The 25,406-nt window shown below is 44.1% G+C and overlaps 2 protein-coding genes across 4 annotated transcripts in view; both read right to left on the minus strand.

Annotated features, from left to right (window-relative positions):
- The window catches only part of ROPN1L (rhophilin associated tail protein 1 like), an 18,565-nt gene extending 8,980 nt beyond the window's left edge, over nucleotides 1–9,585 (minus strand). The window contains exons 1-4 of one of the 2 annotated variants that reach the window (XM_034657089.1): nucleotides 8,615–9,585; nucleotides 8,248–8,422; nucleotides 4,785–4,908; nucleotides 3,346–3,507 (exon numbers count right to left, since the gene is read on the minus strand). In XM_034657089.1, coding sequence (XP_034512980.1) covers nucleotides 3,346–3,507; nucleotides 4,785–4,908; nucleotides 8,248–8,378 — 417 coding nt within the window. In that variant the 5' untranslated portion in view covers nucleotides 8,379–8,422; nucleotides 8,615–9,585. The remainder of the gene's footprint in view (nucleotides 1–3,345; nucleotides 3,508–4,784; nucleotides 4,909–8,247; nucleotides 8,423–8,614) is intronic. The other variant, XM_011224156.3, reaches the window with a different exon arrangement.
- Nucleotides 9,586–14,036: 4,451 nt separating this feature from the next.
- The window catches only part of MARCHF6 (membrane associated ring-CH-type finger 6), a 79,545-nt gene continuing 68,175 nt past the window's right edge, over nucleotides 14,037–25,406 (minus strand). For both annotated transcript variants that reach the window (XM_034657087.1, XM_034657088.1), the window contains exons 23-26: nucleotides 24,404–24,493; nucleotides 22,027–22,159; nucleotides 20,616–20,751; nucleotides 14,037–17,823 (exon numbers count right to left, since the gene is read on the minus strand). In XM_034657087.1, the coding sequence (XP_034512978.1) occupies nucleotides 17,733–17,823; nucleotides 20,616–20,751; nucleotides 22,027–22,159; nucleotides 24,404–24,493 (450 nt within the window). In that variant the 3' untranslated portion in view covers nucleotides 14,037–17,732. The remainder of the gene's footprint in view (nucleotides 17,824–20,615; nucleotides 20,752–22,026; nucleotides 22,160–24,403; nucleotides 24,494–25,406) is intronic.

A 25,406-nucleotide genomic window follows, 5' to 3' on the forward strand; every position in this document is an offset into this window, starting at 1 on the left:
TGAGCCGAAGGCAGACGCTTAACCTCTGTGCCACCCAGGTGCCCCTCAGTTTTTTTTTTTAATAAAAAAAATCTTTGCGCTTAAAAAACAAAGCAGAGGATTTTGATCCATGGCTTTAATGCTTAGGATCGTTGCTGGGGGTGCAGAGATGTAAAGACAAAGGTCACAACATACAATGTTATCATTCTGCCAGGCAAGCACCGCACGGCTTGGGAGAAGAGGCCAGGAGTCACACCCACCCCACATCCCACCTGCCCGGGGCAGCCCACAGCGCCCCATCGCCCCATTCCTAGCTCCCAATACCATAAGCAGAGCAGCGCTCTCGGTGCTCCAGGGCTCCCAGGACAGAACGGACTGCGGGCTCCAGAGGGTTGGGGTGCCTGCCTGTTGTGTTCGCTCTGAATCTTCATAACACGACCCAGCCCAGAGCAGCGCACAACAAACACTTGTGGAGGGAGGGAGGGAGGGAGGGAAGAGAGAGAGGGAGGGAGGAAGGGAGGAAGGAAGGAAGGAAGGAAGGAAGGAAGGAAGGAAGGAAGGAAGGAAAGGAGGGAGGGAGGGATACACAAGACTGAAATGTAATCAGAGGTTCTAGCCTCTGTAGAGACCTTAAGCTCAGTTCATCTGACCAGTGACTGTGAAGAAACATTTAAGAGCACAGAGAATGCATCTGCCACCAGCCATGCAGAGGCCTGGGGGTGAAGGAAGCAGAAATAGAGTCCACTGTGTTGACAGAGCAACCAGATTCCAACGTAAGAGAAATCCTACGTGGAAAAGTGAATGGGCAGTGATCCATCGTAAAGGACTCATCCTGCACTTCACTTCTCCGTTTCCTCTTTCTTGAAGGTTTTGTAAAAAGCGTAAAGACAGGGGCGCCTGGGTGGCTCAGTTGGCTCAGCTTCCGACTCTTGATTTCGACTCAGGTCATGACCTCAGGGTCCTGGATTGAGCCCCGCATTGGGCTCGGTGCTCAGTGGAAAGGGCTTGAGATTCTCTCTCTCCCCCTGCCCCTCTCCACCCCTCTAAACAACAACAACAACAACATAAAGATTAATGCTAAGATGCCAAACTACACCAAAATTGTCACCTCATCACCTCCAAGTCACAGCTCTGTGCTGGCGTACCTCCAAGCTGCACCGGCCAAAGTGCGCATACAGTGGCTTCTCCCCATCCCGGTCCGGCCGCCCCAAGGCTGTTTGCACTAGGGGCAGGAGTGGGGGGCAGGCCAGGGCAGAGCCAACACCCCCACTCCTGACACCTCCCTGCTCACCCTTTCCCCAACCCTCTCCCAACACTGACACGGTCAGGGAACCAGAGGGCCCTTCCCTGATGGCCTGGCCTCAGAGCCCGCAGCCCACAGCAGACACGACTATCAAGGTCGCCCAGCTAGGGGACAGGCCAGGAACCCGCACTGACCAGCAAGGATGAGAAACAGTAGAGAAGGAGAGGAGAGGCACATTTGCGGCTTTCTTGTCCTTTCCCCAGCGTTCAGTCCAGAAGGTGACCAAATGTCTCCACCTAGTGTCCCACACGACACATGGACAGGAAACCCTCTCTCTTGCTCTGACTTGCTTTTAAATCCAGCACTTACTTTTCATGATTGGGGAAGTAAACATTACAAAGATGGATCCCCAAAATATGAAATATTCTTTCTCACCACTGTTCAAAATCTAAATTTAACAGCTAAGTTTAAAGGCACAAACCATAAACACGAATTCTAATATTAGATATTCATTTTCTAATATTAAAATCTTGCTTTCAGAGTTCCGGATGAACAAAGCAACTTGAAATTATCTTCAGTAAGTACATCTGTTTTTGTCCTTCCCACCCCAATACCCCACTCCCCCGGTTACATGTGAGCCCCACTTTGCTGCAGGATGGTCCCCGGCACAAATCAGCCCAGCGCAGCAGTCTTCTCTACGCTGATGGAAACACAGCCTTCCGGCACTTACGTGACTCATTATGCAGCAACCAGCCAGCACCTGGCTTTCCAGGGGTTTCTGCGTTTCTCACTGCGGCCATTAATAGAACCAGTAAATGGTGGCCTAGGCACACAGTGGATATTACACAGCAGAGGCAAAGAATGACAGACAGCAGTCTGTGATAATGCAGATGGACAGGGATGGAAATCTAACTGCGGATGAGTGAAAGTTCCAGAAGATAACTGACTACAGACTCCTGTTTTCATAAAGTTAAAACCCATGCAAATTAAATACCGTATTTCTTGGGGGTATGTACGTGGCCCATAGGAAGCAGGAGATTTGGGACCGGGTTGCTTCACGGGAGGCAGGGGGATGGGATGGAGGAAGAGAGCACAGGCAGTCACGTCTGTGTGTCCGTGATCATGTAGGGTTCCTGGAGGTTTCCTACACAACGTGACCTCTAAACATTAACATCGGAGCTGAGTGTGAGCCATGAAGCGAGGACTGTGAATTATCTGTGGTCCAAAGATGGAAGGGAGGTGGTGAAACCACCTCCCAGCTCTGCAGCGAAGGGAGCCCCTTCTAAAGCCTCTTCTTCACAAGTATAAAGCAGTAACGCTCCCTTCGCTGGACTCCAGGGTCGCACACAGAGACTCAAACACTGGGGCTGGAGAGAGAGCTTCCAGATTCCCAAAGAAGTCCTGCCAAATCCTCGTGGTCCAGCCCTGCCCTTCCCAGCCCTCCTTGGCTCAGAGACCCCCTCCCCTTGGGAACTGGAGGGTCACCTCTGTCTTCACTGCCAAGGGTCACACCTCAACATCATCAAAGCCACACTATATCTGCTGGCTACTAATATATATTTTAGCTCAAATATAAAATATCTGTGTGCCTCTTCCCATGGACGAGGAAAACATAGTATCTGTTTACCAAGTGATGTGCGGGTCAATAAAAAGTCACCGATGCATTCTCTTCTATCACCTAAATGCACTGTCACAGTATCTATACATTTTATCTACTGTTAACAATTTTAAAATTGAAGCATTCCTAAGTATTTAATTTCTGCAAATTAAAGTAACTGTGAGCCTACGGGGCGCCTGGGTGGCTCAGTCCTTAAGCGTCTGCCTTCGGCTCAGGTCATGATCTCCCAGTCCTGGGATCGAGCCCCGCATCGGGCTCTCTGCTCAGCAGGGAGCCTGCATCCCCCTCTCCCTCTGCTGCTTTCTCACTCTCTCTCTCTCAAATAAATAAAATCTTAAAAAAAATAAAATAACTGTAAGCCTAAAACTACAGCAGGCATCTGAAAAAGAATTCTTTCCAACAGAGTAACTAAAGTCATGAAAGTGTTTTCTGCAGTTACTGAAACACCTACATTACTTCTACGCCAGGCCTGTGACCACAGAGAATTATTCATATAGGTACGTACCCCACCAAGCATGCTACATCCAAGCGCTAAAAATTTTATCCACTCGATTTTGTCCTCGCAGGGATCCAGCTGCAACAAAGCCTGGAAGTTCTCCATCGGCAGGCACAGATTTTTCCATTTCTGCTGTAGGTCCGCTAACTCCACATACTGCTTGTGGCTACACTGTAGAGAAAACACCGTATGAGAAAATGTGTATGTTTTTAAGTCTTTAAGTATTTTTTTTTAAGTTTTAAAAACCTGTGAAATACTATAATGCTTATGAATAAACAGATCCCAAGGGCCGAACCACATCCCGGGAGATGTGCTCTGGGTCCACAGCACGGTTAACCCTGGGACAGCCGGGGTGGGGAAGGTGTGCGGCAGGAGGGGCGCCGGGCAGGGAGGGGTGGCAAGCCGATGTTGGCCTGTTTTACTTCTCAAAAGGAAAAAGGGCCTGTGATGCAAACACGGCATGATGTGACGACTGAGTCCAACGGTCATACGTGTACTGGCTACAGGAGTCTCTGTTGTCTGTGCGAAACACTTCACAACAAACAATAACTTCAATAAATAAAATACAAACATTTAAAATCCAACCTGCTCAATGTGTTCACAGTTAAATGCAAGAAATCTTAAAATTGAAAATTGATTCACTCCTTCCATTATTTTAAGCAATCTGTGAAAACGGGTAACGACGGTGATCTGTTTAGCTGCATGCTATGTGAAAAGCTCTGAGCAATTCGAGCATGTTTTTTCCCAAGCTACCCCTTCCAACGGTGATTCATTTTCCCTTAAGATAGAGAAAACCATGGAATAATCCTGCTTGCAGAAGTCAATGTATCACAGGAGCACGGTACATCAAAGTGTATAAGGGGGACAAACCACTTCAAAGATCACGGTTATACCACTGATGTCACTTTTAGCAACACAACCCGGTCATTAGGAATGCCAGGCCTGGCTGGGTGGTACCCTCCCTATCAACTCATTTCTCTAAAAGCAAGGTGGTGGGGCAGGTGAGGACGGGCCCCGGGCTCTTGGGCGAGGCTGTGCCAGGCTCTCTGGACCACAGCGCTCACCAGACGCCAAAGGGCGGTCTGTCATTCAGATGAAGGCGGCAACACATTATTTCTTTGGCATGTACACAGTTTTAATGAACATATTTCAAGAAGAGACTTGCAGCCCCCATTTTTGGAGCTGAATTTCCAGACCTCTAGTCCAGCAGCATCTAGTGTTTTAATCTGGTATTTAAAAGCAATTATATTTCACTTGCCTATAAAATCTAATCACAAATAGCTATTTTGCGTTCTTCAGACTAGAAAAAGGACACTGAATACACCAGATTTCGCCTCTGAAGAAATCTGGCAGGCCCAGCAAAGGTGAGCCAGCACGTGTGTCACGCGACAATGCGGTGGCCACGCTTTAGCTCATGAAGCGGATGGAGAACAGAGACCCCCACCTACCTGCTTGTGCAAAACTTTCAGGAGTCCTTGAGTCAGGCCTGTGTCAATTTTCTGAGTGGCCACAGGCATCTCGATTCTGTCCTTGACGGGAAGTGGATCTCCTCTGGACAAAGCTGAAAAATACCTAACAGCAATAGACATCATTGAAGGCTCATCGGAACACAGAAAGCACTGGAATTCATGTGGGTTCTTAACCGAGCCGTGAGCATGACCATGCCTGGGACACCTCCAGGGACACCAGAGTCCGAGGGCCGGGCTGCAGTCCTGGCTCCTCCACTCAGCTCTCCAACTTAACTCTCTCTGCGTGCCTCAGTTTCTCTGCAAAGCCGATAATGGCAGTCCCTGTCGTAGGGCTCCTAGGAGCAGCGAGCTCAAGCTACAGCAGGCTGGACATGCTGCTCGGCCACCAGGCCATCGGGGGTCTCCTGAAACGTGCTATTCTTATCAAGCACACGCTAGGAGGGGTCCTGGAATGCTGCCAAAGGAGGCAGGATATTTGAAATGGCAATGACCCAGGGGCAATGTCATGGTCCAGTCATTCTACTTTGACAGTTAGTGTTTGGTCTTCCCTTTGCTTGGCCTTGCTGATTTCCAAGGGGGTTGACCGCAACCATCTCTGTGCAACCCTACAGCGTCCCGGATCAGCAAAGTCACCTCTCTGCTCTGCTGGGGACCAACAGCTCCACTCCACGACTGTCAGATGCCACCCTTCCCCCACCCTTCGCTTTTCCTGCCTGGTATTTTTTTTTTTAGTATTTTTTTTTTATTAATTCGCTTTAGTATTTTTTCCCCCTTAATTGTTCCTTTCTGGGATGCAGATAGTGGTGCTGATGCTGGGGGCTAGAGGGGAAGGAAACAGTTTAGGGTAACAAGTCAGGAGGGGGCACACACCGGCTTCTGGCTCGTGTGTGCTGAAGCCACATCATTTGCGACTCTAATGACTAACACAACAAAAAGAAACAATATACTCAGGAAAACGAATAGGAAATCATCCATCAGAGCCACAGGCCATGATGTAAAAGATATGAATAATTAGAAACATCTCTGATTATGTACCAAAGACAGCTGTTGATAAATAGATGTTCGATAGGCTGAAAGAAATGATAAACCTTCATCCCCTTTTCTCTCTCCACCCACATTTTGTTGACTTAACAGTTTGAGGGAAAGTCAAAACAAGGGCGGCAGTGTGGGAGACTAAGGTGAACAGGAAGTTCTAAAGTGACAGGGGCAGGGAGGGGGCATGGGGGCTTAGTTTTGCCATATTGCTCCTAATTAGGGTTTTCACCTCTTCCAGGAACTTATTACTCCTCCTCACCGATCAAACCACAGCACCTAAACCACTGGTTCCCAACAATTCTCCCACCCTCTCCCCAGGAAGGCACTAGCAATTTCTGGAGACATTTTTGGTTGTTACCAGAGGGAGTGACTGGTGCTACTGGCCTCTAGTGGGTACAGGTCAGGATGCTGCTAAGGGTCCTACTATGCTCAGACACCCCCACACCCCACCTTCCCCCCACACATGCCCCCCCCAAGCAATTATCTTGTCCAAAGTGTCAACAGTGCCAAGGCTGAGAAAGCCTGCATTAGGGGAGAGCCCCCTGTGCTAATGCCCTGGAGGGCACTGGACCAATGCTGTTCCTCTTCCCGGGATGCCCTTGCCTTGTCTCAAAGACCAATTCACCCTCTTCTGAGCAACATCCCTCCCTAACAGATTCTCCTTTGTGACAGCTGGGACACATGTGAGCCCAGTTCACACACACTGGTTAGTGAATAATGCTTGCTTTTTCTCCTAAACTCCAAAATTGAGTTGAAAATTGAGAGAAATTAGGTGCATGGAACATCTAGAAAGTTCTCAATTAAGCCTTTTAAATTAAAGTGAAGCTTAAGTTAAAATAACTTAATGTCCCAAGAAAAAAAAAGTGATTCAATCTTGGAATGTTCTGTCGACTACAAATAAACTCTCGTATGTCCCATCTTTTACTGATGTTTAAATGATGGTTAAAACCAGAGGCTGTAATTTTTTTGGCAAGAACCTTGAGAGAATCTTTCAGAAGCAACTGACAGAAGTGCTGTCACAAGACAAAGCACTGGATTAATAAGTAGCCTTACGTGGTGGGTTCAGTGAGGGCCCCAGAGTTATCCAGGTCCTAATCCTGGAAACTGTGGATCTTATTTTCTTAGTGACAGGGACTTTGTAGATGGGAGAGAGGATTCTGGGATGGGAAAATTACCCGGAATTCTCTTGATGGGTCCTAAATGCAATCACAAGTGTCCTTGGAAGAGGGAGGCAGAGAGAGAAACTGGAAGGTGCCACACTACTGGCCTTAAAGATGGAGGAAGGGGCCACGAGCCAAAGAATACAAGGAATGCAGCTCTGAAAGCTGGAAAAGGCAAACAAAGGATTGGATTCTCCCGAGAGCCTCTGGAGAGAAGGCCTAACAACATGACTTTAGCTAGGTGAAGCTGTTCCTGGACTTTTGGCCTCCGGAACTGTAAGAGAATGCATGCCTGGTGTTGTAACCCATCCAATTCTGTGGTTGTTCTAGCTGCCACGGGAAACTAACCCACCTTGCTTATACAGTTTAGAGAAGGACAGTGAAATCTGACATGCTAGTTACTAAAACATTTAATTTTTTAAATTTTATTTATTTGTCAGAGAGAGAGAGAGAGTGCAAGCATGGGGAGCGGCAGGCAGAAGGAGAGGGCTTAGCAGGGAGCCTGGGATGTGGGACTCGATCCCAGGACCCTGGGATCATGACCTGAGCTGAAGGCAGAAGCTTCACCAAATGAGCCACCCAGGTATCCCAAAACATTTAATTTTATACTGGTTCTTGCGATCATAAAATTGAGTTTCTAAGTCTGTCTACTCAAAAGGGGCAAAGAGCTTTCCTTTCAAAACCAAATGGGTTTATTTTAATGGCTCTAAGGTCTGTTAACTTTGTAACCTTTAAATTACAAATGTCTGTTCCTGAAAATAAGATGTTTGTTGCAAGAAACAGTGAAGGCTCATTTGCCTTCTGTGAACTAAGCTGGGCAAAGTTTAACCCTATAGCAGCCTTGGGATAATTACCCCAATATGACCTTGGTCGCTTTGGTTCTAATGAACTCAACCAGGTACCGAACCCTGTGAGGATTCTCTAGGATGAGGAACTTAGCCTTACAAGATTCCTTCTTATAAAAACATTTGACAAATAAAATAAAGGGACTGTAGTAGTTTGATTGTATAACACAATGCAGAAATCTTTTACCCAATGCATTGCTTCGTGTTAGTCTGAGTACCACTCTCCGATAAAGGAGTTGTCATTACTTTGTGAGAAAGTGAGCATTTTCGCAGTCATCCATGGGAAAGTCAATCAACCATAATGCTTCCTAGACCCCACCAAAGCGTCGGAGCAGTGCTGCAGGGGGGAGGGCAGGAGGCGCGAGCCGGCTGGCGGACCGGCCGGCCATCCGTGGCGCTTACCCCGCGGACCACTGCAGCACGTCGGCGGGCTGGGTGCGGATCGCGGCCTTGGTGAACTGCTTCAGGACATCCGGCAGCTCCGGGGGAATGTGGATCTGCTGCGCGCAGAACATGGTGTCGGGAAGCGGCATCGTTCCCCGCGGACCGGGACCAGGCTGGGAGGAATCAAGGTGCGCTGCGTGGAGGGGGAGGACGGGCCCGTGAGCCTCGGGGTGCGGGTGCACCTCAAGGGCCGGGCCGCCCTGCCTCCCCCGGATTTGGAGCCTGGAGGGGGGACCGGGGTCTGTGGCGGGGCCGGGCTCCCGGGCTTGGGGGCTGGCCAAGAGGCCGGCTTCGCGAGGTCCGGGCGGCCGGCCGGGACTCTCACCTGCTCCTCCTCGGGCTCCTCGGAAAGTAAGGGCCAACTGCCCCTTCTAGCGACAGCCGGGAAGCGCCAGCGGCAGCAATTGTTGCACAGAGGTATCCAGGCAACCGAGACGCCTGAGGGCCCCGCCCCTTGGCTCCGCGCAGGCGCACACGCCTCGGGCCGAGGTCGGGTCGACGCGGGCGCGAGCCAGGGCCGGAGAGACAAGGCGCTTGCGCAGTGTGGCTCTGGCTCCTTTTGCCACTAACCGGTAGTTAAGGGCTTCGAGAGCTGAACGTTTCCCTTACAAAAGGACCTTTTGATCGATTTCCCACTGTCAAATGTGAAGCGCGAATTCACAAAGGACTCCCCCGCTTCCCCTTGCTCTGGCTAGGTGAAGCTTAAGTATGAGATGACTCAGTTGTCCTCGGTGGGAAGCCGTTACAATCATGGGGGCTGGTCGGTGCTGGTAGCACAACCCCCCCACCCTCACTCCCGCCAAGAAGGAACTTGGCCCTCCTTCCTCCACGGCCTCGATCATCCTGCACTAGCCCCTGTCTATGCAGCAAACCGTCCCGGTCTCCAGACCTTCACACGTGTTCTCATTGCCCACTCGTTCTTCGATTTAAGAGCCACTCAAGAGTTCAGACAGTGGGAGATTTTCAGCTCAAGGAAGATTCTGTTTAACTTGTTTTCCTAAGTAAGATGGAATGGTTGAGCCTGAGAAGGACATAAGCCCCGTCTTCTACAATAGCTTTGGGATGAAGGGTAGAACTGCTTTGTTTGGGTAAATCCTGACCAGGGCAGCATACAAGGTGTGAATCATAGCTGTGGCTACCCTCAAACCCACTCTGAACGAATGACAATGACGCCCTGAAGCCCGCCTTCCCCTGCTCACCTCTAGCCAGGAAGATGGAGAACTACAATGAGCTATTGCCAGGAGGAGTCAATGACAAGCCCTTCCTCCTGCCCTAGAGGCATCACCCCCGTGACTCCAAATTCACAGCACTAGCAAAAACTGAAAACAGTCACTATTTAATGTTGATACAATATGAGAAAACAAGGAATCTCATACAGTAATGAGAGAAGAGTATTAGTACATTTGCGGGGCCATGTGGCACTATATTTTGATGACTTAGCAATCGACAGATTTATCCTACAGAAATACTAGCCTGAGTATATAAAGTAATGCGCACAAAAATGTTTACTAAAGCACATAATAAAATGGGTAAACTAATTGTCTTTCATAAAACTTAACTCGTAATCTTATCCACACAACAGAATACAATTCAGCCAGAATTTTAAAATGAGGTAGTTACTTAAATATTGACATAAAAAAGATGTTCAGGAAATATAAAGCGAAAAAAAGCATCCCATAGAGCAGAGTCCGTGAAAACAGGAGTCTGTGAATATATGTTTACCCATAGCACATTCTGGAAGCAAACACTAAACTCCTGACAGTGGTTACCTCTGGAGAATGGCACATGGCTTTCAGGTTTAATCTTAACCATATACACATTATTTTGATTCTGATTCATCCATTTATTTACTCAAGAGTATTGCATGCTAAACATGTCCCAAGAACTGTTGTGAAATATACTAGTTATTCTCAAATAGTTTTAAAAAAATGTTCTGAAGCTTACATTCAAGTAGGGGAAAACATACAAATATAAATAAGACAGGAACCCCATATGCTATGTTAGTACATATGAGAGATAAAACAGAAGAGTCAGGAATGCTCCGGTAGCTGCAATTTTAGTTAAGCCTAAGAACGACACTTCAGAAAAAAATGAAGAGCTTGGGGAGAGCCTAGATGAAGAACATTAAGGCACGGCAAGCAGCAAGTACAAAGGTCCTGAGGTTTGACCTGTTCTGGAAGCAAGGAGGCTGCCTGGAGCACAGTGGGCCTTAAGGCTGTTGTGAACTTGGGACTCGAGTGTGATGGTTAGTTAGCTCTCTGAGTAGAGGACTAATGTGAGCTTAGATCTGAACATGATCACTCTAGGTCCCGTGCTGAAAATAAATGGAAGAAAGACGAGAGCATGGGCAGAGGCCAGGAGCTCAGGAGAAACTGCAGTGACCCAGGCAGGAGGAAGATGATGGTGCTTTGCACCTGGATGGGAGCAGTAGAGGTGGTGCAAACGTAGCCAGAATCTGTTTCATTTTTGAAGACTTGCTGTCCAATTGTATGTGAAATGTGGGAGAAAAACAAGTGTCAAAGGTATTACCAACATTTTTTATTTAGCAAACTTGAATCCATCCAATTGTTTACCAATCGAAAGGGAGACATTTGAGAAAACAGATTTGGGGTAAGGGCATCATGAGTTGTGTTTTGGACCTTCTAGGTTTGAGATGTCTGGAAGAGTCCACACAGACAGGTATCTGGAGTAAATAAATATGTGAGTGATCAGCATATAGATGGCCTTTAACACCGTGAGAGCAAATGAGATCACCAAGTCAATGGGTGTAGGCAGAACCCAGGTCCCAGCTGAGAAGGAACCGGATCATTTAGTGGTGGCCATTCGTAACCTTTACAGGGGCAATTCCAGCAGAAAAGTGGAGCAAACACTGGACTGTACCAGCACTGGAAAAGGAGAGGAAAAATTGGAAGGAGTGAGCGCAGATAACTGTTTGAAAGGCTTTGCTGGAAAGGAACGTGAAATGGAGCAGCTGAAGGAGTTAATGGGGTCGGGATTTTTCTCGTGGAAGAAATGACGTAACTTCTGAATGATGGGAATGACCCAACACCACTTATGAGGGAGAGGGAGAACTGCAGAGCAGTGCCTCGAGCAGATGATTACTGTGATCTAGTGAGCCTGGGCAGGGTGGGGGGATGCAAGGATGGCACGTGGGCCTTGGGGGCAGTGTGCACACAGGGCACGCACACTGGAGGGGATGTGCGTGGCCTGCACAGCCTGGTGAGCACATGGGGTGCAGGTGCAGGTGAGGGTAAATGTGAAGGTGTGAACTTGTGAAGACTTGTTCTGATTGCTTCTGTCTTCTTGGTGAAATAGAAATGAAAAGTCATCAGCCAAAAGTGAGAAGGGGGCACTCTGAAGAAAGATAAGGTATGAAATGATCCCTTAAAGAACATGTATGAACACTGGTATTACTTTCTGAAACCGAGATGTATTAACATGCAAAGAACTGCACAAATTTAAAATGTACAATTTAAGTTTTAACATATGTATGCATGTCAAACCAGAAGCACATTGAGATAATGAACACTTCATCCCATTTCTTTATACCCCTTTGAAATTCCTCCACGCCCCTTCCCACCAATCTGTAGGCCTTTCACTTAGCATTGAGACTTGTCCATGCTGTGTATATCAATTTTTTTTTTATTGCTCTCATTGCATGGATCATTTATCTATTTACCTGTTAATGGGCATGGGGGTTGTTTCCAAACTTGAGCTATTACAAATAGCGCTACATGAACGTTCACGTAGGAGTCATCACATGGACTTAACTTTTTGATTGGTCAGTAACTAGGAGTACTAAGTACTTATTGTCATGTTTTCACAACGACCCAACTATTTCCCAAAGTAGTTATACCACTTCACTTTCCCTCCAGGAGAGCACGAGAGTTCCAGCTCCTCACACCCTCACCAACACATGGTATATAGTATTTTTAATTTGTCATTCTAACAGATCTGTGGTGGTAACTCGTGGTTTTAATTCATTTTCCTAATGGCTAATTATGTTAACAGCTAGCTAGTTTAAATATTTTGCCCATTTTTAAAATGGGCAAATGCATCCTTTCAAACTACTGAGTGTTGAGACTTCTTTTTCTATTCTGAGTGCATGTCTATTATCAGAAATGTTTGGCAAATAATTCCTGCCATTCCATGGCTTGTTTGTTGTCCTCTAAACCACATATATCAAAGAGCAGACATTTTCAATTGTGGTCATGTCCAGTTTATCAAGTTTTTCTTCTATGGACTGTGCTTTTGGGTTGTTATCTAATCTAAATCTTTGCCTTACCCAAGGCTGAACATTTTCCCCTTTTTCTTCTAGAAGTTATATAGTTTGAGGTTTCATGTTTAGGAATATAATCCATTTGAGTTAATTTTTGCATATGTTGAGATACGGATCAATTTTTATTTTTGCATCTGACTGTCGAATTATTCCAGCACCATTGTTCAACTTTCACACCCTTGTCAAAAATCAACCATCCATAGACCCCCATGTGGGTCTATTTCTGGACTCTCTATTCTGCTCCATGAGTTCAGTGGATCCATACAACCAGAAGAGACTGCTACAACTGAGCAAAGAACAAAGGAGTTACTGAAGGGGGTTCCCGGCGTAAAGCTTCTTGGCCTAAGAGTTACTGAACAAACACGGAGAAGCAGAAAGACACCGTACTGTTACGTATGTAAAAAGAGAAATTTTAAGATTATGATTAAACCATATAAACCAGTGTAAAGGGGACCTCCTCTCCCCAGGTTCCTGGCTGTCGCTGAGTGAAGTACACCGCAGGAGGCTGGAGGGGGGCCTGGGGTGTGGCGGAGGACAGTACAAAGTGCCCAGGGGACCCTGCTCTGCATTCCTCGGGGCATTCCAGTCATACCTGGACTAGAACCTTCTGCTCATTTTTCTGGCCTTTTCCACTCTAAGGGGATCCTTGAAGGCAGATACCATACCTCGACTCAACTATAGGCTCAGCACAGTGTGGGAAAGAAAACAGACACCAAAACCAAACCACTGTGGGGGGAGGAGGAAGGAAGAGTGTTACCTCCTCAGATCCTTAATCCACTCGTGTTATCAGTGTTCTGTTTGCAACAAGAACGGCTGTACACCATGGCGTGCGAGGGGGAATTACTGGCCACTTTCTGAGATCCACCATGCAATTTCCTTTGCTGCGAAACTTCACAACTTCACAGATTACAGATGCCCTATGGTTCAAACAGCATTTCACCTACCACCACTGCATTGAAAATAAAAATGCACTTGATTAAAAAGAAATCATTCATTTTTGAACCTAGAAACAAAAGGATCTGTTCATAAGGGGGACTTAGGAAGAAAAAAAGCTTCATGCAATTCTTTTTCTTCTCTGAGATTTACGGTCAACTACATAAAATGGACTTGGCTGGTTTTACTCCATTCCAAGTATCCACTTAGAGAGAAAACCTTTGGCACATGGATCTTGTAGACAGTGTGGAAGTGGGCAGCATCTTGCCTGCAGCGCGGGAAGAGGGCCTTCCACTACTCCCAGTGATGATGGTCTCTTAGTACAGTGAGGGGACAAAGGGGAAGGGATATGTTCTCTGCAGCTATACTTTAAAACTTAGAATAGAGGAACTAAAATCACATGTAACTTAGTTCTTTTTCTTATGTAACTATTATATTTAAAAATACCTAAATCATCTATCTATGCTGATTACTAATGCATATTTCTGTAATTCTGAAGCAATCTTGCAACAAAACAAAAACAAACCAAAAAAACTAGGCTACAACTAACATTCACTTTATTCAATTTTGTTCTCTTGACTTAGAAGGCAACAACCAACCACATAAAAAAGGGTGCATTTTAGAATATATACACATAAAATTGGTCTGGGTATTTAAGGTGTTTGCTTTAATAGAAAATTGATGTCCCAAATAACTAAGTGTTCTGTTTACCCTCTAAGACAGTCATTCTTCCAGGGCCTTACAAGTCATTACATTTCCATTTACAATACTACTTTACTCTCATGACAGAACTAGGCACTCATACAAAACAGATGGGAATGAAAAAAGATATACACTGTCCTAACTCTGTTGTATTCGTGCCAAGCATATTGCTGGAGATTTGAATGAAACCCTTACTCAAAATGGCTGCTTTTTAAAAATGACAAAGGGCAGTAGGAGGGTGAGAAGGAAAAGTGCCCAAGGGGGAAATTAGTAAGGAGATACAGACAGCCCAACCGAAGGAGTTAGAGAATCTAGACACATGAGGTTTTAATAATACTTTGGTGGCAAGACATTCTACTTTTGTCTCTTCCCAATGGGAACCGAGCAAGCAACATTCTAAAGGAGTCTTTTAAACATAATCATTTAATTTTACAATGTGTAAAACTGGTCACAGTAAGTAGAGCTTAAAATACTCATTCCTGAAAGTGAGAATAAGTAGCTAACTTGTGAAGTTGAAAAAATGCCAGTGTTCTTAGACTGGCGCTACATTCTCATGCGTGTGTGTGTGGGGGGGGGAGATGTAAACACAATACAATGGAGAAATGTCCACTGCTGCTTTGTTTCAAAAAGTCATGAATTCAACCTAAATTCAAGTTACACTTTAATAATAGCATTTGCCAATACAGAAATGACATCTCTAAGACCAAATCATTTAAGAAAAAGTTATTCTCTATTACTTTGAATAAGGGAAAGAAAAAACACAAGACAAGAATCCACAGTAATAACAGCTATATTAGATGTTGAAATAAAAATTACTTTTTGTTTACATCTGGAATTGAGATGTCCAATTTCCACTGTTTCTCCAGCAAACTAACAGGAAAAAAATCACCTAAAAACACGGAACTTTTTTAAGGCTAGCTATACATAAACTTCACATTGGCATTTTCTTCAGTTTTCACCTCAACTATTAGTATTTAATAGTTTAAAAATCAAACATAATTTGCTAATAAGGAACAACTGCACACTTCATACTATGACCATTTGAAAACTGGTCATGCGAAACTAACTCCCAAATGTTGATTTGTCTTCAATTTATAAACAGTTAAAAATAAAGCAAAAAGGTCTTTCCTAATTAACTTACTTGAAGACTGTTTTAGCCCAATGTAAAATGAAACAAAACTATGTTATTATAGGAAAAAAAAAGAAACCTACAGGAAGGGCAGCAATACTAGCACTTTCTGAACTGGACGTTTCAAATGCTTATAAGACTATCGGTTAATACTAAAATCCTGATGCTACCCATGTAAATATTACGCCAGCAAATGCTTTCCTTACGGAAGTATTCATCTGATCAAAAAGAGGACAAAGCACAACTGAAAACCAAGAGGAAATCCTTAAGTACAACAAGATAAAGTTATCGCCAGTGAAATGGAGGGCAACTTTCGGCCATTCATACACATTCATATATATGTTTGGTTTGTTTTTTTGTTTTGTTTTTTTATAAAATATCTGATAAGATTCATTTAAAATTCTGTAGAATAACAATTTTTAATCTTTTATGGTATCTGCCTAGATCTCTTCCTGGTAAAACAGATAAAGGTGTTCCAATGACTTTACATCAAGATCTACAAATTCTCTGAAAAATTAAAAAAGAAATTTAAATTAATATAATCAAGTTATATGCCCAATTGATAATATTTTTCTCCCAAAGAGAACAATTTATATAGACATACACCACGACAGGTGGCATTGCATTTTAAAATGCTCCTAATTTTTTAAAGTAGGACTAAATTTCTAAGTAAAGGTAGGGCTAGCAAAGACCTTATTTCAAATACAAGAGAAAGGACTGCTACAAAGTGCCAAAAAGTGTAACACTGAACCCTATGTCAAGCTTTTTTTTTTTTTTTTTTTTGGATACTGAGGTTTTAAGTATATTTTTAAAGTAAAGTAATCACCACTTCGGGAAAAATTGATGAAATATAAAACAACCAGAACATGTTTGCTTTTTTGGTAGCTTATGTTTGGCTGACTTTAATATTTAAAAAATCTTCAGATTAGAGTCGATAGATTTTAATACTATATGGAAACTCTTTTAAGAGTTCCTGAAGACCTATGCTGTCCATTTTCTCTGAGAACTTCTAGGTTATCATTCAAAAGCAAACACCGCCCTTAAAATATACCATTACCATTAAATACTTGGATCGTGTGCCCATGTTCTATTTGTCTAAACTTCTTACTTAAAGCTTTGGTTAGAAGGGGAAACCAGATTTATAAGTGTTCAGTTTTCTGAGATTTTACAGCACATTTCCAATGAAATACATTCTTCACTCCTATGTTAAAAGGCCAGCTCAAGCCAGCTTCCTTCTGGACAAGTAAAATCAAGTTGGTTTTATTTGTAGTTCTGTTCTGTAAACAAGAAGCTCTGGAAACTTTGGGATTTACTTATGGAAATCTAGGAAGAATGTACTCCCTAATCCTCACCCAACGGTGCACTAACCAGCAGGACCAGGTGTTCTCACCAGTCTTCTCTAATGCTGCTGGTCTAAAACCACAAACCACATCTACATTTAAGAAACATCTCCATGTGTTCTAATTCCAGTATGACGCATTGTTGGTGATGTTATTTTATAAGACTTGTGATCCTGCATGACTTTTGGCCACTGCTGCCAAAAAGGAAAAGAAGACAGCTGTGTATGGAAAAGGGGGGGGGGGGAGGCTAAAGGGAACTAATGAAAATGTTCTTGTGGACTTGTTTTCTCTAAATATAGACATGCCCCTAACAAGCACAAAAACCCAACCCCTAATGCTGATCACTAGGAATATTAAATTATCAAAATTAAAAATAATTTCCTCACCTAGCACAAGATACTATACAATATTATAAACACAGACACATGAAAAAAAATCAGGCAGTAGAAAATGTACAACAGCTTTGGTGTTATACAAAATAACTTCCAAAAATGATTGACAGTGAAGCACAGAGTTCATGTTCTCTTACCACAGACACTCCACTGCTGATTTCTACTTGTTTCCTTTCAAGTTCTTGGTAAGGTCTGAACAGCCAAGAAAGACAGAATGTACAGTTTACTTAATAAGAACTGCTAGGAACACCATGATACTGCGCTCCAAAAGACGTCATTAAAAAGTCTTGCCTCTGCACTATGGCTCTGTGGCACGTTTCCTGTCAAGATCACAGCAGGTCCAAAATAAAGTGACAACTAGATTTAATAAATTAATATACATTTTGCTTAAAGATGTACAATGCACATTCTGTTTAATCCAAGGTTTTAGGGTATCCAGGAACTTCTATTTACACATGTACAGATTTCAGACAGCTATGATGTCGGAAGATGCAGGAAGGGCAGCAGAGCCTGGCACTGCTGCTCTCTGGATGCTGAGAACACAAGTCAAATACAGTTAACTTAAAAACAATGCTGAGAGATCACCGGGAAAAATCTCCAAAGAGAGAAGTCCACAAAAAAGGACACGTAAAGGCAAGGGGAAGGTCAAGGTAGTTGAGACAACCACTTTATTCTTGGGACGACTGTGGAGATGGCGGAGATGTGCCTTGTTTGCCAGATTTCCGTTCATAATTCACGAGGCGTTGGCCCACAAGGTATCTAGGTTGTAAAAACAGGGTGGTTACTCTCTTATATGATCTTATATATTTAAACATTCTTCCTAAGAGCAGCCAGTGATAGTTTTTAAATGCAAATCAGATCATTCCCACTTAGAACCCTTCAATGGTTAGACAGGTAGAAGGGGACTCCAGAATGAACACCTGGCAAAAGGCACACAAGCAGGCACCTCACAGTGAGGTGTAGGCCGGTGGAAAACAGAACAGCAAACGTCGGAAGGTCTCAGATGCTGGGCAATGGAGCACATGCTCTGGCCCGTACGTTAGGGGTTCTCATCAACTCATACACTTGGAGGTAAGGCACAGTAAGCTTATTCAGGGGGTTTATCTGTTACAGATGTTTTATGAAACAGCTCAGTGGACAAATCTGAAGAAACAGACTAGAAATATAACCTTCAGACAGAAAGCTAGGTAGGGAGCCAAGCAGACCGGAAAAGTTCTAGCTCTAGAGAAAAGGAGAAATCAAAGGGCAAAGTTTTCAATAAGGTCAAAGGAGAGATGGCAGAGAGGTGAGCGTATGCAAGGGACAGAAGGCAGGAGGTTGTGGCCCAAGAACAGAGCTTTATATGCTGTGATGAGAGGGAGGATAGGGCAAAGGGTACAGGGCTGCAGACTAGAGACAGAAGTGACCATGGCTGGAACGACAGACACCACACCCCCAGGACGACAGCAGCAGTTGTGGGGAAGCAGTGGTGTGCCTCACTCAGCGAGGGGATGGCCTGCAGGCTGACCCTCAGAGAACACTGGGTGACCAAGCTGACGATGGCAACGAGCTCCAGGAGGCCAGGGTGACGGGTGCCCGTTTGGAGTCAGCACTGTACACTCAAGAGGGGCCTGTAAGTCCTTAGCCACCGGTGCAAGTGTGGGAGTGAAGACAGCCCGTGACAGGGTGGCCCGGGAGCTGGGTCTTTAAGACCTAGATGACTCATGAGTAATGTAAAAACAATAGTACCATGTCCCACGATCATGGTAAGAAACAGAAAGCATACAAAGGCCATGGCAACAAAGGCCTGGCTTGTGCTAAAGACTCAGGGTAGTAACTTTCACTCTTCACCATTAGTTTTTCTATCTTGATTTCACCTACCACTTTTCTGCCAACAAATACTAGCCTAATGAGATATTTTGGCAGTTTATGCCAAGTAGCTTAACATGTCACTTTTTAAAACATTTCACTAATCCCACTGCTTCTTCATCCATGATCCCACTGTTTAATACTTTCTGTCTTACCGATTCTTCTCCAAAAGTTAACTACTCCTTTCCACACTGTTCCCCAACCAACCAGTGGATTTTTAAACTGTGAGGATTTTATACATGTTTTAAACAATGACAACTGAATAGGCTCTAACGTAATACACATAGCTCTACCTGACACACACGTCTTCACAAAACATACCATGTCATGTCAAAGATGGGGTTAGCATTACGGCAATGAAAAAGCAATAAAAAGCAATAGTAACTCAGTGGCAGAAAAAGGAGACTCTGAACCCATTCTCTACTTTCCCTAATGCCCCAGCACCCTCCCATGCCCCAGCCGGCCCCACGCACACCCCACGCTCAAACACTGCTAGGGATCAGGGAAACAACAGCACCCAAGATATGGCCTCCAGAGAGCCTGCGCTTCAACAGTTTTCTCCACGAAGGAACACATGGGGAGAGAGAAAAGAGTGCACTGGGCTGCAGAAAATAACAAATAAGAAAGGCTGGGAGAGGGGTGGGAAAGGATACTGGGGCAGCCGAGCAGGGCGAGGGGGCATGCGCCGAAGAAGAAAGCAGCAAAAGCCGAGGCCGAGTCGTTTGCCTTCTGCCTGCAGAAGGTACTCGGCGGCCTAAACAAGTGCAGTGACACAAACTGACACTCATCACTGAAATCCCCCCTCTGCTCTTCCGTGGTGGACGGAATTTTATACTCTGACCGCCTAAGTGTACTTGTATTTTTACTGCCAGTAAATGCTCTGGAGAAGCCTTAAACACCCTCAATTTCATTCTTAAAAATATTACTCTTAAGAATCCTCAGAACAATTAAGGTGACCATATAATCCTCTGTCTAAACTGGGACACTCACAAATAAACAGGGGTGTTGTTAACAATGACACAAGACGGCACGTGTACACTGGGACTTTCCAGACAAACCCAGATGGGGAGTTATAAACTCCCTGTCCCTGCTGGACACCATGAGAGCAGAAGAGGACTCAGCTTTCTGTCAGGAAATGGAAGGTCAGAGGGCAGTTATCCAGGCCAGGAAGGTATTTCCCTTGGCCGCTGTCAGTCTCTCACTGAAGTCAGGTCACAGAGTGTCCCCCAAACAGAGGCCCTACAATACTTCTGTAGGGGCCTCACAGCCTCCCTCCGCAATGGTCAGAGTGACCCAGTGGCCCCCAGCTGCAGGCAGGGCTGAGGCAGGCTAAGTCCTCATACAGGCTGCTTATTTTTGTCCAAAACTATTTAATATACTGTCAGACCAAAACATTTGGCAACAGACTAAAAATTAATAACTATTTGGAACAGGCATTAAAAAGTCTTCCTCCCCCTCCTAATTTCTCCCAGTATTTTCATCTCCATAAATGACAACCCTGTATTCCCAGTTGCTTGGCCCAAATGAGTCCTTGATAATGCTCTCTTTCATATCCTACACCCCATCTGTTAGCAGATCCTGTTAATTCTACCTCAAAAAATATCCAGAATTTGAGCACTTTTCCCAACTATGATGTATCACATTAGAAACAAGAATTCATAAACAAGACCTCTTAAGCTAGATGAATGGAAGTACAGACTTACTTGTCATTTTTAATGTGCTCATAAAGGCGCTTGAACTGGCGGACCTGGAAGGACAAGATCCCCATCAATACCACAACCATCAGTAAAAATGGATAAATTCGCCGGTGGACCAAGTTTTGCATTTCCGCAGTAACACCTGTAAAACCAAAAAAGAAAAACTCTAAGTGTATGTGGAAAGACAGTGAAATGAAAATATGTTCTTCCCCTAGGAAGAAGGGACTGGTGGTGCTTAATTAAAACTGAAACTCGTGGGGCGCCTGGGTGGCACAGCGGTTAAGCGTCTGCCTTCGGCTCAGGGCGTGATCCCGGCGTTATGGGATCGAGCCCCACATCAGGCTCCTCCGCTATGAGCCTGCTTCTTCCTCTCCCACTCCCCCCACTTGTGTTCCCTCTCTCGCTGGCTGTCTCTATCTCTATCAAATAAATAAAAATCTTTAAAAAAATAAAAATAAAAAATAAAACTGAAACTCGTGTGTGAAATGGAGTGAGGCCTGGAGTGAGGCCAGAATGCTGCAGTCACAGCGAGAGAAGCCTCATGAACCATGCTGAGGAGCGGGATTGTGCTTTCAAGGCCACGCAGGAACCAAGAGGATGTTCACTGAAGAGGAACAATGAGCCTCATTCATAAGAAAGGTCACTGTGGAAAGTGAATTAACGGTGGTGGCTTCAAATCAGGGAAACCAGATAGGGGGCCACTGCGGTTAAGGTGAGAGCCCAGGGGAAAGGTGCGGATTAGAGAATGAGTTTCGGAGGCTGGGTCAGTGGGACTTGGGGACCATTTGAGTAAGGAAGGCAGAGACTCAGATGACACAGATGACCTAAAAGGTTTCTGACTCATGCAGCCTGTTGGATGATAACACTAGTCACTGAGAGAGGGAAACAGAAGACGACGACTTGGGAGGGGAAAACATTGTGCATATCATTCTCAACATACTGGGTTTAAGGTCCTGTGAGGACTCTTCAGCACACAATTGATAAGATAATATCTAGCTGTTGAAGTATTACTAAATACCATCCATCCCCTCTTTGTTCTTCCTTTTATGGTAAAGAACATTTTGATGATTAAATATAACAACATTTTCCCTTGATTTTACAAGTATGGGATCATAGCACTTCTAGTCAGGAGAAGACAATCTGAAGGAAATTTGTTCCTATTTTGGGGACAGTGTAAATGTTAATACTTTCCCACCTGCCTAGAGAAAAAAACTATACCAAAGAGCTTTATGATTCTCCAAATCTTGCCGAAGTTGTCAAGTCTAAGAAAAACAGTCCTCTGAAAACACTGTTTTAGCTAGATTTATCTTTACAAATTAATCGTATGGAGCCAGAAAGCCTATGATACCGGAAGTGACAATAACATAGTGATGTTCATAAAGATGCTCTCTCCAGCTCCCCGGCCAGCATTACCCACCTAGTAAAGGAACGACGCCAGACGCTATGACGTAAGGTACACACAGGGAAAGCAAGAGCACAGAGATCACTGGCGCTGCCAGTTTACGAATGATATAGTGAAGGTCAATGTTCCGGATGCCATTTGCATAAACCTGAAACATGAGGGAGAAAATTAGAACAAGAATACAGGACAAATTCCTCCAATTAACAGAGCAATCTCTACAGAATCCAGGACACAAGGAGTTGAATCTATTGGGTTACTTTTCCCAAAGTCAAGACAAATTTTGAACACAAACATAAGTATGGTGCTCACAAGTTTTTACAGAAATGCATTTATTTCCTTACATTTTGTAGTTAACTCTGCTAAGGGATGAAACAGACGCCAGTCTAGAATCATAACTGCACGAGCCCTACACCATGCGATGCCAGACACATCCAATAATGTTCGATGAAGGCCACATAACCTGAAACCGCACACACGTCTTGTGTAAGAGTGATCTGTACTATTACTCAAGACTGCATTCACTTTATCTGAATATAAGAAAACCTTATCAACAGGAAACATGTTTCTAAAAAGCCTGTATAAATGAAATTCCGACAAATCGAAGATATTTTATATAAAAATTTAATATGAAAGAATTCTACAATTTTTTTAATTTCAAGAATTTCTACAATATTATCATAATCTTACCCAGGAAGTTCTAATGAATAGCACTTCAGAGGAAAGAATGAACGGAAGCGGGAAAACTTTGGGAATAATGGAAAATAAAGATGGTGTGCAGAGGGGGACAAAACTAAAGATCACTGTTCCTGTTCTCTCCCCAGCACTTGAATTTGTCCTGGCCACAGTCAGAGTACCCTGCCACTCAACGCACTCCCTCAGGAATGGGCCAGAGCATTCAGATGTGCATGGCAACCCGCTTAACCCTCCAAAGGCATGCTTACAATCCAAAGAAACCTATTTAACCCAAATGCATTTAAATCAATGCAACAAGGCATCCCGGTGTTTTTCAACCCTTTTACTCAAACCTACACATATGTAGGAGGAAAAAAGGCATTAGAGAGCAAAATATTACAAAGATCAACAATGTTTCACAGCCTCCAACTGTGATTAAACCCATATTCTTCACACTCCTTTGCAAGGGCCAAAGTCTCACCTGGAGACTCCAAAGTGGAGAGGTGCATGCGAACAAACAGCAACTCCCGGCTCGCCCTACTCCCAGAAATCTGAGTGCAGGAATTTTTTTGACAATTTTCTTGTGCATACTGAGCTAATAAGAACTACTGTTTTCATTTCCTATATATCAAAAGGAGGTGTACCTTTACTGCTACAGAACTGTTAACACCTAATTTATTTGGCACTAACCTAAGGATAAGAGGGTTGTCCACAAGTACATTTTCTAGACAAGTAAAACTTAAAGAAGTACTAAAATCTATTATGTTAGCTATTTTAGATAGAAATCTTCCTAAAGTGAATTATCATACTTCCCAGCCTTATTATCAGAGTACAGAAGCACAAACTACTTTTTTCAAGGTTATCGACACAATGATCAAGTTATCTGACAGTTCCATAATACAATAATAGACTTAGGTGCCATGCAGGTAGAATACTCCCAAACACCTCTGCTTTTTTTTTTTTTTAATTAAGATATGTGTGTTTTTATTTTTATTTTTACTATTTTTTAAGGCTCTATTTTTACTATTTTTTAAAGTTTTTATTTTAATTCCAGTTAGTTAATAACATACGTTATATTAGTTGCAGGTGTACAGTATCAGCTTTGCCTTTTTCTATTTTTTTCTGCCCTTTACTTTAAAAAAGATTTATTTATTTGAGAGGGAGAGGGTGTGTACACGAGCGAGAGGGGCAGAGGAGAGAGAGAGAGAATCTCAAAGCAGACTCTGCACTGAGCGCGGAGATGGACACAGGGTTCTATCCCACGACCTCCTGCGATCACAACCTGAGACAAAACCAAGAGCTGGATGCTCAACTGACTGTGCCACTTAGGGGCCCCTGCCCTTTATTTATTGTCTTGAACAACAACTCTTTACTCTACTACAGATTTAGAAAACTGAATACCAAGCCTACATCCGAACTCCTGCCCTAGGAAAAAAACACATGTGCTAATTTTTGCCTTTACTTTAGACAGGGTTTTAGGTACTTTGAGCCACTGGTTAATTCAGATAAGGGAAGTTTTAAAAGAGTGGTTGGTGAAAATTCATGGTGATAAAATAGCGAACTGTCTTCTTTAAAAAAAAAAAAAAAAGTCACATATATATGCTTATTGGAGAAAATGTGTAGAAAACTCAGAAAGGTGGAAAAATGCAACAGAAGAGCCCCAGCGGCCAAGCACAACCTCTGCCACTCCCAGGCTCTCCTGAAAGCTGACTCTGCTCACCTGTTCAATTACTGTTTTCAACCACCACTGAGGACCCATCAGTGTTATAGCTGCAATGATTTTGGCGTGCAGGACTCCAAGTGCCCAGTCCTACGGAAATAAAACCATTTAAGATTTATTTACTTATTTGAGAGAGAGAGAGAGACAGCAGGGGGAGGGGCGGAGGCAGAGAGAGAGAGACAAAGTAGACTCCCCACTGAGCAGGGAGCCTGATACTACGATACTGCGTGGGGTCTGATCCCAGGACCATGAGATCCTGACCTGAGCTGAAATCAAGAGTCGAGCGAGAGCACTTAACTGACACAGCTACCCAGGCACCTGGGGAAATAAAAACCATTTAACAGATTTTCGTTTTCAGCAATAAACCCAGCAGAGAGGCTATACAATTTTCCTGCATATTTCATTTCAAAACATAAGTTCTGCAGGATTAGTAACAATTTTACAGAAGACTAACATACACTAGACAATCCAGGGAAATTGCCGCCCCCCTCCGCCACAGCTCAATTTCAATGTTTCTAACAAAACAAATTCTAGTATCTCTCAAAAATCTACGTTATTTTTCCAAGAGAATTAGGAAATGTGTCAACATTAATGGAGATCTCAATAGGCAAATATATAAAACAGGAATGTGATTTTATTTCATCAAACCATCTTATGCTGCCGTGTTGGTTTTAGCCAAGCTAATTACGTCAAAATAAGCCTGTGGAGCCATGTTTGGCCTAAAGAAACTATCCCAAAGGCTCACAGAGAGCCTCTAGCTCTAATACTGCTCAACTGTTATTAGAACCTCCATGGCCACACCATGCTCTCCACTGTGCCTCTGGCCTGCCCATACCAGCACTCTACCAAGCAGCCAGAGTAATCACCACTTCCATGCCCCCACCACCACATGACATCTTAAAGCACAAATCAGACCACATGAGGTCAATTCCCTGCTTACAACCCCAAAGTCCTCAACATGGCACACAAAGTCCTTCACAGCCTGGTGTCTTTTTTTAATGTA

The sequence above is a fragment of the Ailuropoda melanoleuca genome, chromosome 3 (assembly GCF_002007445.2).
Source record: "Ailuropoda melanoleuca isolate Jingjing chromosome 3, ASM200744v2, whole genome shotgun sequence".
Lineage (NCBI taxonomy): Eukaryota > Metazoa > Chordata > Mammalia > Carnivora > Ursidae > Ailuropoda > Ailuropoda melanoleuca.